This window comes from Chaetodon trifascialis, chromosome 11, assembly GCF_039877785.1.
Source record: "Chaetodon trifascialis isolate fChaTrf1 chromosome 11, fChaTrf1.hap1, whole genome shotgun sequence".
Classification (NCBI taxonomy): Eukaryota; Metazoa; Chordata; class Actinopteri; order Chaetodontiformes; family Chaetodontidae; genus Chaetodon; species Chaetodon trifascialis.
This window is the reverse complement of record NC_092066.1, coordinates 22,959,217-22,973,985: the sequence shown is the minus strand read 5'-3', so window position 1 is coordinate 22,973,985 and position 14,769 is coordinate 22,959,217. Positions and strand designations below refer to the sequence as shown.

Sequence of the window (14,769 nt, the reverse complement as noted above, 5' to 3'; positions counted from 1 at the left end):
ACATGCGCAAGAGAAGGAAGGTGCTGTCTGTCTGTCTGTCTCTAATAGCCACATGTGAACCGTAAATGCTCGGCACAACTCAGGGTGACTGCCGGGGTCCCTCTCAGCAGAGTCTTTAGCTGTATGAGTGGCACTGTGGGATATGCGGAAGGTGATTACACACTGTGGGAATCAAAGAGTTAAGGTGCAGGACAACAGGGTTGCATGTGCTGTGACAGAAATAGTCTTATTGAGAAGATTAAGACTAAGAGGTTTCAGCGCCTCTAAACTTCATGCCATACAAAGGGTCTGACATATGGGTATGTGAGCTTATTCTGTGATAAAGGTTAAGGGTTTGTAAGTCTTACACTGAAACAATTCTGTTGTTTAGGTTGCTTTTTTTTGTCTTTGTTTTTTATTGTTTTTGTTTTTTTTTTTAACTTTCATCAGCTCAAACTGAACAGGGCTGCGGTACTGTCCACAGAGGTCCCTGAACTGTGCTAAGACCATGTGACCAGGACTGTTACAGGTTCAGTTTCATGAGCAGAATGTGAACAGTTAAGTAACATTAAGTAGTGCTGTTAAACTCAATATCCCCAGAGGTGGGTAATATACTCTACAGACCTGTGTATACCCTGATTTATTGACAGATTTTCAAGCTATTGTGTTGTAGGAAGACTCCCAACTGCTTTGTGGAAGCTCATGGGGATCCAAATAAAGAAGAAAGAATACTGTGTTGTAGTGAATTAAGGCCCGGTCACACCAGAAAGTGGCATGGTGAAATTCATCTGTGCGTCTTCTCAAAATATGTTTCTAGTAGCTTGGTGACGTACGGACTAATCACAGATCTAGTTGGTAAACTACTGTAGCTAGTCGCTAAGATCAAAACAAGCTCTCTGAGGTTTTTCTGTTTTCTCTCTACTGTGCTGTTCCAAGCTAGCAAACATGCTAATTGACAACAAGCTTGTTCACATTGTTGCTAATTGGAGAATATGTTCAATTTATTAAGAGACATATTTGCACAATGACTATTGCCAAAACTGTCTGCCAACCAATCCTCTTTCATGGAGCAGCTTATACTCCAACAGAAGTGGGCAGTGGGAGTGGATTGTGTAACACAGCTAATACGCTATGATAGCTTCCTACGTTTTGGACTCCCCTGCTCTCCAATTCCTTAAAAAACAACACAGTTAGGACAGCCTGCCATTGGTTAAGGGTGCAAATTAGTGCCTCAGTTTTCACTAACTTGAACTTGATGCAAAAAACTGGCAGTTTTACTTTGCGAGTCAAACCACTGATCATTGCCTAGCCATAGTAAAACATTGATTCTGCCTTAGGTTCTCGCCATTTTAAGTGCAAAGACCAGATCTTTATACAGCAGCTTCTGACATTGTGGTTGACACTGTCTACAATAAAAAAAGTGCTACATACAGTATACTGTGCATTAATGCTTTCATGTCGCTAGGTTAAAAGGTGCAGCAGCTAGCAGTTTAAGGTTTACGAGATATCAGAAAGGGTTAAATACTCCTGCGACTCCTTCAAGGTCAAATTCTGTGAGCTTAACTTAAAAAGGACTTGGCTTCAAGATCCAGTACCTGTGTTCACTGCCAAATCCTTTTTGAGCCAAGACCACCCAGAGAAGTGACAGAGCTCCACGATCACTTTCCACCCACCTTATTTGATGATTATCATGCACTAATAACATCATTAAATGATGTTTCTAATTGTAGTAATAGTCATTTGCTTTGTTGGATGTCACTGTCAATGAATGCATCTTTTCTTGAAGCACAGCACTGGAATTGTTTACATCCTAAAAGCTTCTCCACTGACTTTCTGCACTGATTTTGAACTCTATCTTTAGATCTATTTCCTTCCTTTAGAGCGGTTTCCTTGCTTTTTCAACTGAATCCCCTCTGCCCTACTGTGTATAAGCCCTTGACCTCTGCACCGATCACTTCTAATTATGAACATCATGACATTTATGGTCCAGTGATAAAGAAGCATTACTGTAATGTAGTTGGAGCAGACAAACTGGTGCAATGATACCAAGAGATGTAATGGGAGATATCATTTGATGAGTGACCTGTAGAATTACCTATAATGAGACAACGTGCAGTGCTGTAAATACTGTAGGTTTGGAAATAATTGCTGGCTGGCTGGGAGGCTGGAATGAGTTGATTTAAAGCAGACTTGACAGTACTCTTGACAGGCTCTGCTGCTGGCTGGTAGCAGGCTCTCAGCTGGTTAGTGCGGTCAGGGACATGGGCTGGGGATGGAAGTGAAGCTAAGTCTAGTAGTCTTAGCATAGGTCTGTTAACAAGGTTGGAAGTGGTTTTGAATTGTGAAGGCCTGTAAGAGAGACCATATATAAGTTTTGAGAGCGAGGTGTTAGCGCTATAATGACATGTGTTAAAACAGTAGAGGTGGGTGAGGAAATATTATATGACTACTAAAGTGGATTTATTGTGTTGGGGTCGTTAAATTTGGGGTTTGAGGTTGAAGTCTTCTAAATCAGTGCTTACAAGGGAATTTTATCAGTCAAGAAGCTGGTGGAACCCATGTAGAGAAACACAGACAAACACCAAGTGCTCTTCTCTGTGGTAGGCAGGGCCAAAGGTCAACCCGGGGAGGGTTGAGAGGTCAAAGGTCAGGGTTGGTAGCAGGAAGCTGGCAGGCAGACCCCAGAGAAACACTGAGAGGCAATCGGTCAGTTTGGTGCTGCGGTGGGCGAGATGAAGGGCGGGGCAGAGGGAAGTGACTGCGCCGTGGTAGGTTGGTTGGTCAGTTGATTGGCAGGTTGGCGAGCGCCATGCGTGTCCCACCAAAATTTACAGGTCACTGGGACTCAATCTGTGGAGGGAATAAACTGGATTAAGAAAAGAGAAAGTGACTGATGGAAAAAGAGAAAAGAAGGTGAGACAAGGAGAGAAAAGTGGTGCAGATACATAAGAGGAAAACTTTACCAGACAGTCTCTGAGGCTGTCACTGTCTGGGGTATGCTCATATGAATTATGGGCCAAATTATAAAACATTCCCGTTTTTTATTGTATTAGCACTACAGCCATCCATCAATTAGGCTGAGTTTGGCAACCGCATCGGTGGCGCAAGCCTGTTGTCCCTCGAACTCAGTGAGTGTGGAGGCCAGCTGCAATGCCAGATATGAATTTATCCACTAAGACTGGCTAATCTTTACTCTGTAGGTCTCTTCATAATTTCATTTTGGAGCAATATGTCTGCTATTTTTACCATCCCATGCCATCATACATGTAGCAGAGAGCAGACAACAAACACGCATGTATGCACACACAGTCTCTATTTATTTATTGCCAATTCGTTTGACTGACCATTTGCAAAACCCCTGCAATTGTACAATCATAGCTTAGCAACGGTAACTAGGCATGCCAGACATGTCCAGCATTGGATGTCCACACATGCTGGAGCTGTGTACATGGTGCCATAACAAGAACAATACTCAGCGTCTGAAGAGTCTGGAAGGTGGTGCCTTTTTTCCTCACATTTCCAAAACCAAAACAAGTGTAAGGAATGGATTACACAATGAGTTTATCTGTTCTAACATAAGATGCAGTGTTCTTTCCAGATTAGCTAACTATATTATTATATGGGGTTACAGGTTACATTAGAAAAATGTACAGGACTACCTTGGAGCCAAGGTTCTAGTATATCACAGTTTAGAGAAACAAAGAGCAGCTCTATGTTAGTCTTTAGTTTGGGGATGTTTACACTTCAGCAACTCCATCCAAGTGCATTAGATGGTGTTAAATTTCATTGCCCCCATACATCTAATCTCTATGTTGCTTGTCCAAATATGTTTTTCGATAGGAATCATCCAAAGGTTATGCTAGGACAAATAACCAATTACATTTTTATCTATAACACTGCACTGTAATACTTAGGTTTACTACCTTTACCACACAATACAAGAACAATGCTGCCCCTTTACTGACTCTTGGACATAGCTTTAGCCTCAGTATGTAGCATGATATCATGTATGTAGCCACTATGTACATTTTTGAGAACCTTTAACAGGCTTGTTGTTTAAAAACAAGTCAGTTGAAAACATTAAGATATCACGAGGAGTTTTCAACCATCTCATGGAGTTTTAGTGTTAGCATTAACATAGACTAGCTAGGCACAGCTGATAAAATCTGCCAGCACCGGTTGTCATTTCAGCTGATCAAATCCACTGTTGTTGGCATAAATAGAAGTCTGCTTTTGTTTAATTGCTTGTTTGCTATCTGAAATCAAGGTCAAATCTATGGTTTGACTAAGAATTTTGTGCTGTAAATCAGCCACCGTTATTCTGAAATGCATATGTGCCATGCAAGACTGGAAAGCTTGACATCAGTAATGGTCAGCTGGCCACAATCTCAGAGAAGCACTTCAGTGCTTTTAAAAGTGACAGCTGTGTGTGTCTGTGTTCACCCACTTGTCTCAGTGATGCGTTTGTCTATGCTCAGGGGCTCCCTCAGTCCGTCTCCCCCAAAAGGAGTAGGTGTGGGCTCCTTCACCCCATTCTCCTTGGCAACACCCCCTGGTGCTGTTGCCTTAGCAACGCCTGCTGGTCCAGTTGTCGGAGCACCACTTGGGGGTGAAGATGTCTTCTCCTCTGTTTTCTCCTCCTGTAACCAAATATAGACACCAAGGACAGACAGACACACACACACACACACACACACACACACACACACACACACACACACACACACACACACACACACACACACACACACACACAAAGAACACTGTGTTTTTTTTATAGTGTACTATCTCATGCTACCACACCATCTAGTGGTGTTGGCAGGTACAAGCACAATGACTCAGCAGAACCAGAGAAGTTAACTGTGTATTAACAGATAATATTAATGACTGTGTTCAAGTTTGACCTTGTGTCCATTGGTCTGTCCATTGCCTGGCCCCATGTTGTCCATGGATCCAACCTTAGACTTAGCTTTAATGTTTAGCTTATGGGACTCAATCTTCACATCACCTCCACCTGAGGTCAAAAGGAAAATGATAGTATGGGATCAGCATGGAATAAAATATAGGAGTAAAGTATAAAAGGGAGGAAAATAGAGGAGAAGAGAAGTAAGACTGACCAGGCTTATGCTTGATGTTGTCCTTGGAGCCACATTTGGACGTCACCTTGCTGACATCGACCTTCTTGTTCAGGATCTGCACCTGGGGAAGAGCAGAGATATATCATGTAGCCTCTTTTTACTAACTCATAAAGATGCCACATCTAATACAAAGCATCTTTACAGTCAGCGTCCACTCGATCCACTTTAGAAAATCACTGTCTTCCATTATCATGCACCTGGTGCATTTACAGACAGGATGACATTTGGTACAATGGAATGGATACAACACAGCAAATGCTGGAATCCGTACCAATGCTTGATTCCCTATTTTGACCCGTTTTATTCTTACTGAAGGTGCCCTCTTGTTTTGTTAGGCTGGTAAATGGTGCTCCCTTTAGGCAGCTAAATTGGGGTGGGCTGTAATTGGAGGAGAGGAGAAGGCAATTATTACACCGTCATCACATCATGAGAGTGTGACTTCAGGATCACATGGAATAATCCTGATTAGTCTGATAGCAGCTGACAGTGACGGATTTAAGACCCGGTGACCTGCCTGAAAGTATGTGATAAGATCAATCATACTTGATGACAGACAGGAAGACCATCAGTGCTGTTAAACTTGTGTTAGCAAACCTTGATTAGTGCTGATTGCCTGGTTGACATTAGAGCTCTCCCTCATTAAAGGATGCTTGACAGGTTAACATATTAGCTAGCTGATTTAATAATGTAAACACAAATATGTTTAATTCTTATCAGCTAATTTCAATATTCATTATGTCATTTTAGGAAACACCAGCTCATTTTTGTAACATATTTGTGCAACTTTCTAATGTGTTAATCCTACTACAGTACACTCACATGAGATTTGTACAGTTCCTTTGTGATGTAGTATTAATACCTTATGGTACTGTATTGGTTTGTACCTGATTACATCATGAGGAACATGCTTGTTTTATACTTACAGGTAAAACACCAACACCTATCTAAAAAACAATAATAGTACAACAGTTGAGAGTTCTTGATGGGACCAGTCATGGGGAATCTGACTTATATTGTAGTATGATGAAACACTTGAACATAATGAGATTAGATTTGCAGAGGAATGTCTTTCATAAGATCATGCCATATCAATATGTATTTTTTTGTAATGTGTAAAAGATGCAATCTCTGTTCAAAATGTTTTGTTTCCATTTTAGTATCATACATTTAGCAATGCATTTCTGTTAGCTATGGGTTAAACCAATGAAAGGACTCTAAAGGTATAGTTTTAAGGGTCCACAAGACTGAACAGCTTCTGATATTGTGTGTATGTGTGACTGGTCCAGCCTATAGCTTTATTTGATGCCACTACTCACACATTAGCTGTTTCCCAAAACCTTTTGCATTTCCTCTAATTGATCTGAGACACCAAAGTGGTGATTGTGAGAGCAGCCCAGAGATGGATAGTGCAGCAGGTGTTTGGAACAGATGGACACAACATCTGGAAAGGTGGAAGGACCTGTGGTCACTTCACGTAATGTGAAATCAATCCAGAATGCAAGAAGAGGGGGATTATAAATGTGCCAGTCACAGTGCGTTCATTCTTAGATACTCTGACAATGATAGCCCTTTCATGTACGGGTTTCTTGTATTGTTGTGGTTGAACTTCAAGCCCCTGATGGATTCTCACTGCTGACAATGCACAGTCAGACTGATTTAATGTCCTTCCAATAAGTATCAGATCTTCTCATGTTTACTTAAACAAAGGCAAACTGTGAAGAATAGTGGCTTGATTTAGCCCGTGTTAATAGTTAAGTAAGGGCCATATTATATCACTGAACCATCACTACTGTTTCTGTTCGTGAGTGCAGCTCAATCAGATGGAAGAACTATAAGGTGCATCCAAATTCCTCTGTCATTCGTTGGTGACAAATCAGGTCTTTTTGTTGCTGAAACAAAAAGGAGATACCCAATGAATCTAGATTTTGAGTATGACAGCCAGAATGAGGCTAAATTAGCATAACCATGATATGCATCCACCCTAACACAGTCTGCCTCCAGCTCCAGCAGTACTTACATTGCCACCTCCAGGGACATGTTTGATATTGTCCTTGGAGCCACAGCGAGACGTGACATGGCTGAAGTCCAGCTTTTTGTGCACTATCTGAACCTAAAGACAGGCAGGCAGACACACAGACAAGCAAGGGAGTGAGGAGACAGAGAGGGAAAAGAAAGAAGAAAGAAAGAAAAAAAATAAAGGTATGACAGGCAGACAGACAAGAGCAGCAGAGAAGAGCAGATCAGCTGGCAGCTTAAGTGAACAGGAAACAGAGCAGCTTTGCTCTGGAATTATGGAAGAGATTCTGCCATTCAAATCAAATGATTCCTCCTCTACATGTGTTCAGTGATTGTCTGTAGCATGTGATAAGCTAAAACATGGCACGCACTGTAGAAATGGTTTTGTGATGCACAATGAGGGTGCAACTTTTTCTTACAGGAAAAGTTAGTGAATTCTTACAATCATCAATGCTGACGTACCAAAAGATGAGGATGCTGACTGAATAACAACAGAGTGCTTCCATAAAAAGCATTAAACAAAACTGATCAAGCACAAAACAAACACTGGAAGAGGACACAGGAGCACATGCAACAATATTACACAGGACAGTCAGTGATTTCGTGTTAACACGTGCTGTTCTAAGCAAAAAAGCAACTGCAAGCAGTTAATACAGCAGTATGGAGATAAAAGATGTTCCTTTTAGCTTTTATCAGCCTGTTGTTCTGCCCTGCAGCCAGTCCCTCAGTTCTAAGAAACATGGCACAAATTCTTAGTACATGTTGCATGGTTGGGTTAGCCAGGATACTCAGGGATTTGGTCCATTGGCCAATGTAAACATGAGGAGATGACCAAAATCATTCATGTGACATGTATTGAATGCCATCTCTTTGATATTTCAACTTTCAACTTTGTCTACAAGCAGGATAAGATCATTTCACAGCAAGCGTTATATCACATGGACACCAAAAAGAGCCAGAAACCAAAGGGGAAGCATTAACACAACACAACATAAATGAATGAGTGAGTAATTTAATGAAGTCATCTCAGGTTTAGAATGACACCAAAAATATAATAAATATAAAAGGTACAAATTAAGTGACCAGCAGGATTAAAATGACTTGAAGTTCAGCAGTGCCACTGCAATGGACATAAATGTGAATTGGGGTTTGTCGGTTTTCATAGTAGGAAGATCTTAAGCATGAACCAGAAGGTTCTGGATCCAGATCCAAGTCCACATCTCAGTCATGTCATGAGAAGCCTGTGTCTCTGAAGTCAGCTTGCAGTTCATCAGCTTTATTGCAGAAACTGGACATTAGGCAGACTAACAGACTACAGGCTGGCACCTTCTTTGCCTGTTTCCTCTTTAATTTGCCAACAAGAAGATATTTAACTGCGATACACTGACAGCACGACTGTGTCCCATGACTTTTAAGTTTTACTTTCCTATGGAAAAACAGTCAGAACACTCCTTTATTTTTATAGGCATTTTCCAGTATATGCTCCCTTTGATCAATTGCTTTACGTTACAATGTTACAATGAAAAGTCAGCATGCAGCAATCAGAGACCTGTGGATGATATTTTTCTCCTCTGTGAAATCAGTTTCAGTGCCTCTGTGTTTGTATTGTAACAAGCCCTGCAGCAGACGTGAGACGCCTTCCTCCATTCTCCTGTCTCTCTCTTAGTCTCTTTCTCTTGGATGAAATTGGCATGATGACGCAGGTGGCACCAGGATGACTCACTCAGCAGTTAGCACACATGCGCATAATGCATGCATGCGCGCGCGCACACACACACACACACACACACACACACACACACACACACACACACACACACACACACACACACACACACACACACACACACAAACAGACTATAAAATTTCCCTCTCACTATTTTCTCATTGTAAACATCCTAAATGATTTCACTACATCTGTAGTAGCTGCAACATTGTGACTCATCATGTCCCCTTCATTTCTGTGAGGAATGCTTCTAAAGCACTGCAAGATGCTGAAAATGTTCCCCCATACTACTGCAAGTGAAGAAAAGTAACTAAGTGAAGGCCAAGGAAAGGTGACCTTATTTCATTGAGTGTCACAAGACTGAAAGTTTCCAGCCAAAGACACACCGTCGTTCACTGGTTAGCTCCTTTTCAGGACACCTTCCATGTCTATGTGCGTCATGCACTCTTCTTCTGTGCACATCTGTCTGCAACCACTGATATGTACTCCTGCAGTACTGACAAGCCAGCAATGTACTGGGTGCAGTGGACAAACCTGCAACTTACAAACAACAAGTAAACCAAAGCAGGAGAAGCTTATTGTTTATTTGTTGACACTTTCAGGAATGGCATTTATGTATTACCTGTTTCTGGTACTTGCTTCCAATTTCTGTTGGTCTGTTTCAAGATGGCGCCGCGGACGGCTGCCTAGGTGTGTCGGTGCACATTGTTTTGCTTTGTTTTGTGTTTTAACTTTGTTTTCTGCGACGGTACCTGTAGCTCTTTCACCAGAGAAGAGCTCATGAACATCAGGGTGACAATGCCAGAGGATTTATTTCCTAATTTTCTGCTCCCAACATTGGAAAATTTGGACATCCTGGTCAAAGGTGTGCTCACCTTTGCTCACGCAGCGAAATGCTGGAGGCAAGGAAAATGGGCTGGTGCGCTCGTGCGTCTTCGCCAGTGTGGACTACACACAGCGTTACCTGGAATATTTCTCTCTAACGTGCGTTCACTGCCCAACAAACTGGAGGAATTGCAACTGCTGCTGGGTAAAAACAGGGACTTTTCTTCATCTGCGGTTTTGTGCTTCACGGAGACATGGCTGTTTGGATTAATACCGGACTCTGCGCTGCAGCTGGCAGGCTTCCAACTCCTCCGTGCAGACAGAGACATGGAACTTTCCGGCAAAACTAAAGGTGGAGGAATCTGTTTCTACATCAACAGTGGTTGGTGCAACAACGTGACAGTGATCCAGCAGCACTGTTCTCCTGACCTGGAATCTTTTACCATTAACTGTAAGCCTTTTTATTCTCCCCGTGAGTTTGCCTCATTCATTCTGGTCGGCGTTTACATCCCGCCGCAGGCCAATGTGCAGGACGCACGGCGCGCGCTCGCAGACCAGATAATGTGTGTGGAGCGGACCAACCCGAACTCTTTAGTTATTGTGCTTGGTGACTTTAACAAAGGTAACCTCACTCACAAACTCCCTAAATACAGACAGTTTATTAAATGCCCAACCAGAGAGGAGAATATTCTGGATCACAGTTACACCACTGTCAGGGATGCTTATCACGCCATCCCCCCGTGCTGTAATGGGCCACTCTGACCACGTCATGGTCCACCTGATTCCTGTGTACAGGCAGAGACTAAAGCTCTTCAAACCTGTAGTAAGGACATCAAGGAAGTGGACCAGTGAGGCTGTGGAGGATCTCCAGGCGTGTTTGGACTCCACTGACTGGGATGTGTTCAGGACTGCTACCAACAGTCTGCATGAGAACACAGAGGCTATGACGTCCTACATCAGCTTCTGTGAGGACTGCTGTGTTCCATCTTGCACCACTGTGAGTTACAGCAATGACAAACCCTGGTTCACCGCCAAACTCAGACAGCTAAGGTTGGCAAAGAAAGAGGCCTTCAGGAGAGGGGACAAAGACAGATTCAAAGAGGTGAAGTACAAGTTTAGCAAGGTGGTGAAAGAGGCTAAACGACTGTACTCTGAGAAGCTCCAACACCACTTCTCAGCTAATGACTCTGCTTCTGTCTGGAAAGGGCTCAGACAGATCACCAACTACAAGCCTAAAGACCCCCACTCCATCAACGACTGACGCCTAGCCAACGACCTGAACGAGTTCTACTGCCGCTTTGAAAGACAAAGGGACAGTCCAGCAACCATCCCCCACGACACCTCCCAACAGCTCGTCACCTCCACCAATTCCCACCTTAAAGGGTCCCCCCCCCCACCCACCCACCTTAGTGACGACTCCATCCATGAGAGGGACGTCAACAAACTCTTCAGGAGACAGAACCCCCGGAAAGCAGCTGGACCAGATTCTGTCTCCCCATCCTCCTTGAAGCACTGTGCTGATCAGTTGTCTCCAGTGTTCCCAGACATTTTTAACATCTCACTGGAGACATGTCATGTGCCAGCCTGCTCAAGTCTTCAACTATCCCTGTTCCCAAGAAGCCAAGGACCACAGGACTTAACTTCAGATCCGTCACCCTGATCTCTGTGGTCATGAAGTCCTTTGAGCGCCTTGTACTCTCACACCTCAAGGACATCACCGACCCTCTCCTGGACCCCCTGCAGTTTGCCTACAGAGCCAACAGGTCTGTAGACGACGCGGTCAACTTGGTCCTCCACCTCATCCTCCAGCACCTGGACTCCACAGGAACCTACGCCAGGATCCTGTTTGTGGATTTCAGCTCTGCCTTTAACACCATCATCCCAACTCTGCTTCAGGACAAGCTCTCCCAGCTGAACATGCCTGACTCCACCTGCAGGTGGATTACAGACTTCCCGTCTGACAGGAAGCAGTCCGTGAAGCTGGGGAAACACGTCTCTGACTCAAAGACCATCAGCACCGGATCCCCCCAGGGCTGCGTTCTTTCTCCTCTGCTCTTCTCCCTGTATACGAACAGCTGCACCTCCAGTCACCAGTCTGTCAAGCTCCTGAAGTTTGCGGACGACACCACCCTCATCTGACTCATCTGTGATGGTGACGAGTCCGCCTACAGGTGGGAGGTTGACCATCTGGTGACCTGGTGCAACCAGAACAACCTGGGAAACCTAGGAAAAACTCAGCCTTACCTGCCCCCATCACCCTCTGTGACTCCACTATTGACACTGTGGAAATATCATCTCCCAGGACCTCAAGTGGGAGCCAAACATCAGCTCCCTCATCAGGAAAGCACAGCAGAGGATGTACTTCCTACAGCAGCTGAAGAAATTCAATCTGCCAAAGACAATGATGGTGCACTTCTACACAGCCATCATTGAGTCCATCCTCACCTCCTCCATCACCATCTGGTACGCTGCTGCCACCGCCAAGGACAAGGGCAGACTGCAGCACGTCATTCGGACTGCAGAGAAGGTGACTAACTGCAATCTCCCATCTCTCCAGGACCTGTACGCCTCCAGGACCCTGAGGCGTGCAGGAAAGATTGTGGCTGATCCCTCCCACCCCGGACACAAACTCTTCGAGTCACTCCCCTCTGGCAGGAGGCTGCGGTCCATCAGGACCAAAACCTCACGCCACAAGAACAGTTTTTTTCCATCTGCTGTCAGCCTTATCAACAAGGCCCAGAACAATCTTCACACTCCACCTCTGCCTCTACTTGTCACATTAACATTGCCATAATTCTATGCACTACATTAACGCTCAGTTTGGATTTCCTTGTTCTCATTACTGTATCACTGCCAGCTTTACTGCTGAAAAAACAGACTTGTGTATATATATATTTATATGTCATATTTTTTTTACTTTTTAATAGTTTATTTTTAGAAAATTTGTCATGCACCACCATCACCAAAACAAATTCCTTGTATGTGTAAAATTGTACTTGGCAATAAAGCTTTTTCGGATTCTGATTTCTATAATATGCCAGCTTCCTTTGTCATTGCTATGTTTTAGGAGGAGGAGTTAAAAGAAAAAGTGTTTGACTTCATGGAAGCACAGACCAACAAACTAAGAAGCCACATACAGCCAGTGAGACTGTGTGACATCAGTCATGACACGATTGTGAGGGTTTACAGTTGTGCGTGCACGTAGAGGCCATTTGTGTGTTATGCACTGACGTCACCCTGGAGAAGTCTTCAGTTGCACTAAAATCAATGTTCACTGGTGCTCAAGCCAAAAAGGACATACCTAGGAATGAGTAACTGCACCATAATTCAATTTTATTTTGTAAAAGGAGTAACATCTTGGTGCAAAATGGTTGTCAGTCCCCACTGGAGTGTCCTTAGGAAAGTCAGGATATGTAGAAGTGTGAATGATAATACTGGTGAAGTTAGTGTCTGTAGTCTGGTTGATGTATTGAACACTACATGAAGCTCAGTGCATGTTAAATGTTAGGGTAAATAAGAAGAAATCATGGGGTTTACATTGACTTCACTGATATGAAATTATCTGCTGCAGAACACACAAGAGGCTCTTTGTAAATACAAGAGGAGAGGTACGTCTCAGAGTCTGTGGTAGCAAAACCTGTTTTTTTAGCCATAGTTCTTTTTTTTGTGTGGTATTTCCCCCTTTTTGTCACTTGGGCAGCAACAAGGACATGGTCCATCACTGGCTTCCCATCCACAAAAACTGTTTGTTGCGTATGATAGAAAGGGTCAGCAAGCTGGAGGTGCTGCTGAGATAAACTGAGTCTCTGTTTCGCTGAGCGTAGAGCTTTTTCTCTCAGGGTGGTGCAGTACAAGCAGTGCAGTGTTAGGAGCTCAGAGATGAATGCCTCATGACACTGCGGCTTTAAAATTTTTACTTGGCTGTTTTCACATTCATTTTTGTATTAGCAGCAGTATTTGGTGCATGAGAGCTGTGGTATTCCTTGTGTAGTGTGATATGTTTTAATGTTCAAGACAGACACTGACTGATGCACCTTGTACAGAAGCTTTTAAAAACCAGTGAAATACATGTACTGTATATTTTCATTTTACTTCCACAGTTTAGTTACTTTGAATCATTTTCTGCCACTGTTACCATAACATATAACAGATTATAACACAAGAAAAAAATAAAGACACGTTTGTGTTTTCTTACTTTTGCCCATAAATGTATTGTAAGAGCTAAATAGACACTCCAAAACGATGAAAATTTCTCATTGACTACATACACCAGAAAAATGTTCTTTGTGTGATTCTTTCTTGTGCAGCCTCTTCCCCTGGCCCTGCTGGCTTTACCCAAAATCTTTACATTGTCAAGGCTCTGGAAATGTTGAACAAATATGAAACCTTTGTTTTAGAAATGTATAATACAGTGAGTAATGAGTTACCTTGTTTACAGTTTGAGATGTCCTGCCGACAGTTTTTCAGACATCACTGTCATGATGGATGTCTATGGGAAAAATGTTCTTTGTGCAGTTGCCCACTAGGACAGCTACCTTATGGCTACCTCTCAGTCAGGTCCTCTAATGATGATGACTGGAGGAAAGGCGGCGAAACTGCCAGCCTCCTGTAATTGCTACTTTTGGCCACAATGGCCACTGTTCAGCTAAGGGTATTTAGCATAATATTCACTAAATTCTGTACATTATTTAGATTTATTAGATCATATGAAAATGTTCCTTGCAGTCTGCTTTCAAGGAAACTGTTTGGTAATAACAGTCTTAATGAAATAAAGTGGAAACTTCAGTGTGGACTGACATTTACTTCCTTCTTCATGTAGTTTTAACAGGTATACAGCAAAGGTGCGGTGTGTGCTGGGTGGATACAGATGGGCGGTGTATGTGGTGAATCCAAATAGAAGGTGAGAGGATGTACTTGTGTGTGAGGGTGTAGATGGTAGGGACTCACTCTGGCCTTGGCGGCAGGGGTGGAGGGGTCTGATGCCTTGGTATTCGGGGTGGAGGAGACCTGGGGAGACAAGCACCCCCTGGTCAATACAACCTCCAACCAATCACACGCCTCAACACAACGGGGTGGAAGAGTAAG

The 14,769-nt window shown here is 43.3% G+C and overlaps 1 protein-coding gene across 2 annotated transcripts in view; it reads right to left on the bottom strand.

Moving 5' to 3' along the window:
* Positions 1–417: 417 nt before the first annotated feature.
* LOC139339273 (microtubule-associated protein 4-like) overlaps positions 418–14,769 on the bottom strand; it is a 108,698-nt gene continuing 94,346 nt past the window's right edge. For both annotated transcript variants that reach the window (XM_070974806.1, XM_070974807.1), the window contains 6 exons: positions 14,632–14,691; positions 7,135–7,227; positions 5,097–5,178; positions 4,884–4,993; positions 4,427–4,619; positions 418–2,829 (listed from right to left, as the gene is read on the bottom strand). In XM_070974806.1, coding sequence (XP_070830907.1) covers positions 2,825–2,829; positions 4,427–4,619; positions 4,884–4,993; positions 5,097–5,178; positions 7,135–7,227; positions 14,632–14,691 — 543 coding nt within the window. In that variant the 3' untranslated portion in view covers positions 418–2,824. The remainder of the gene's footprint in view (positions 2,830–4,426; positions 4,620–4,883; positions 4,994–5,096; positions 5,179–7,134; positions 7,228–14,631; positions 14,692–14,769) is intronic.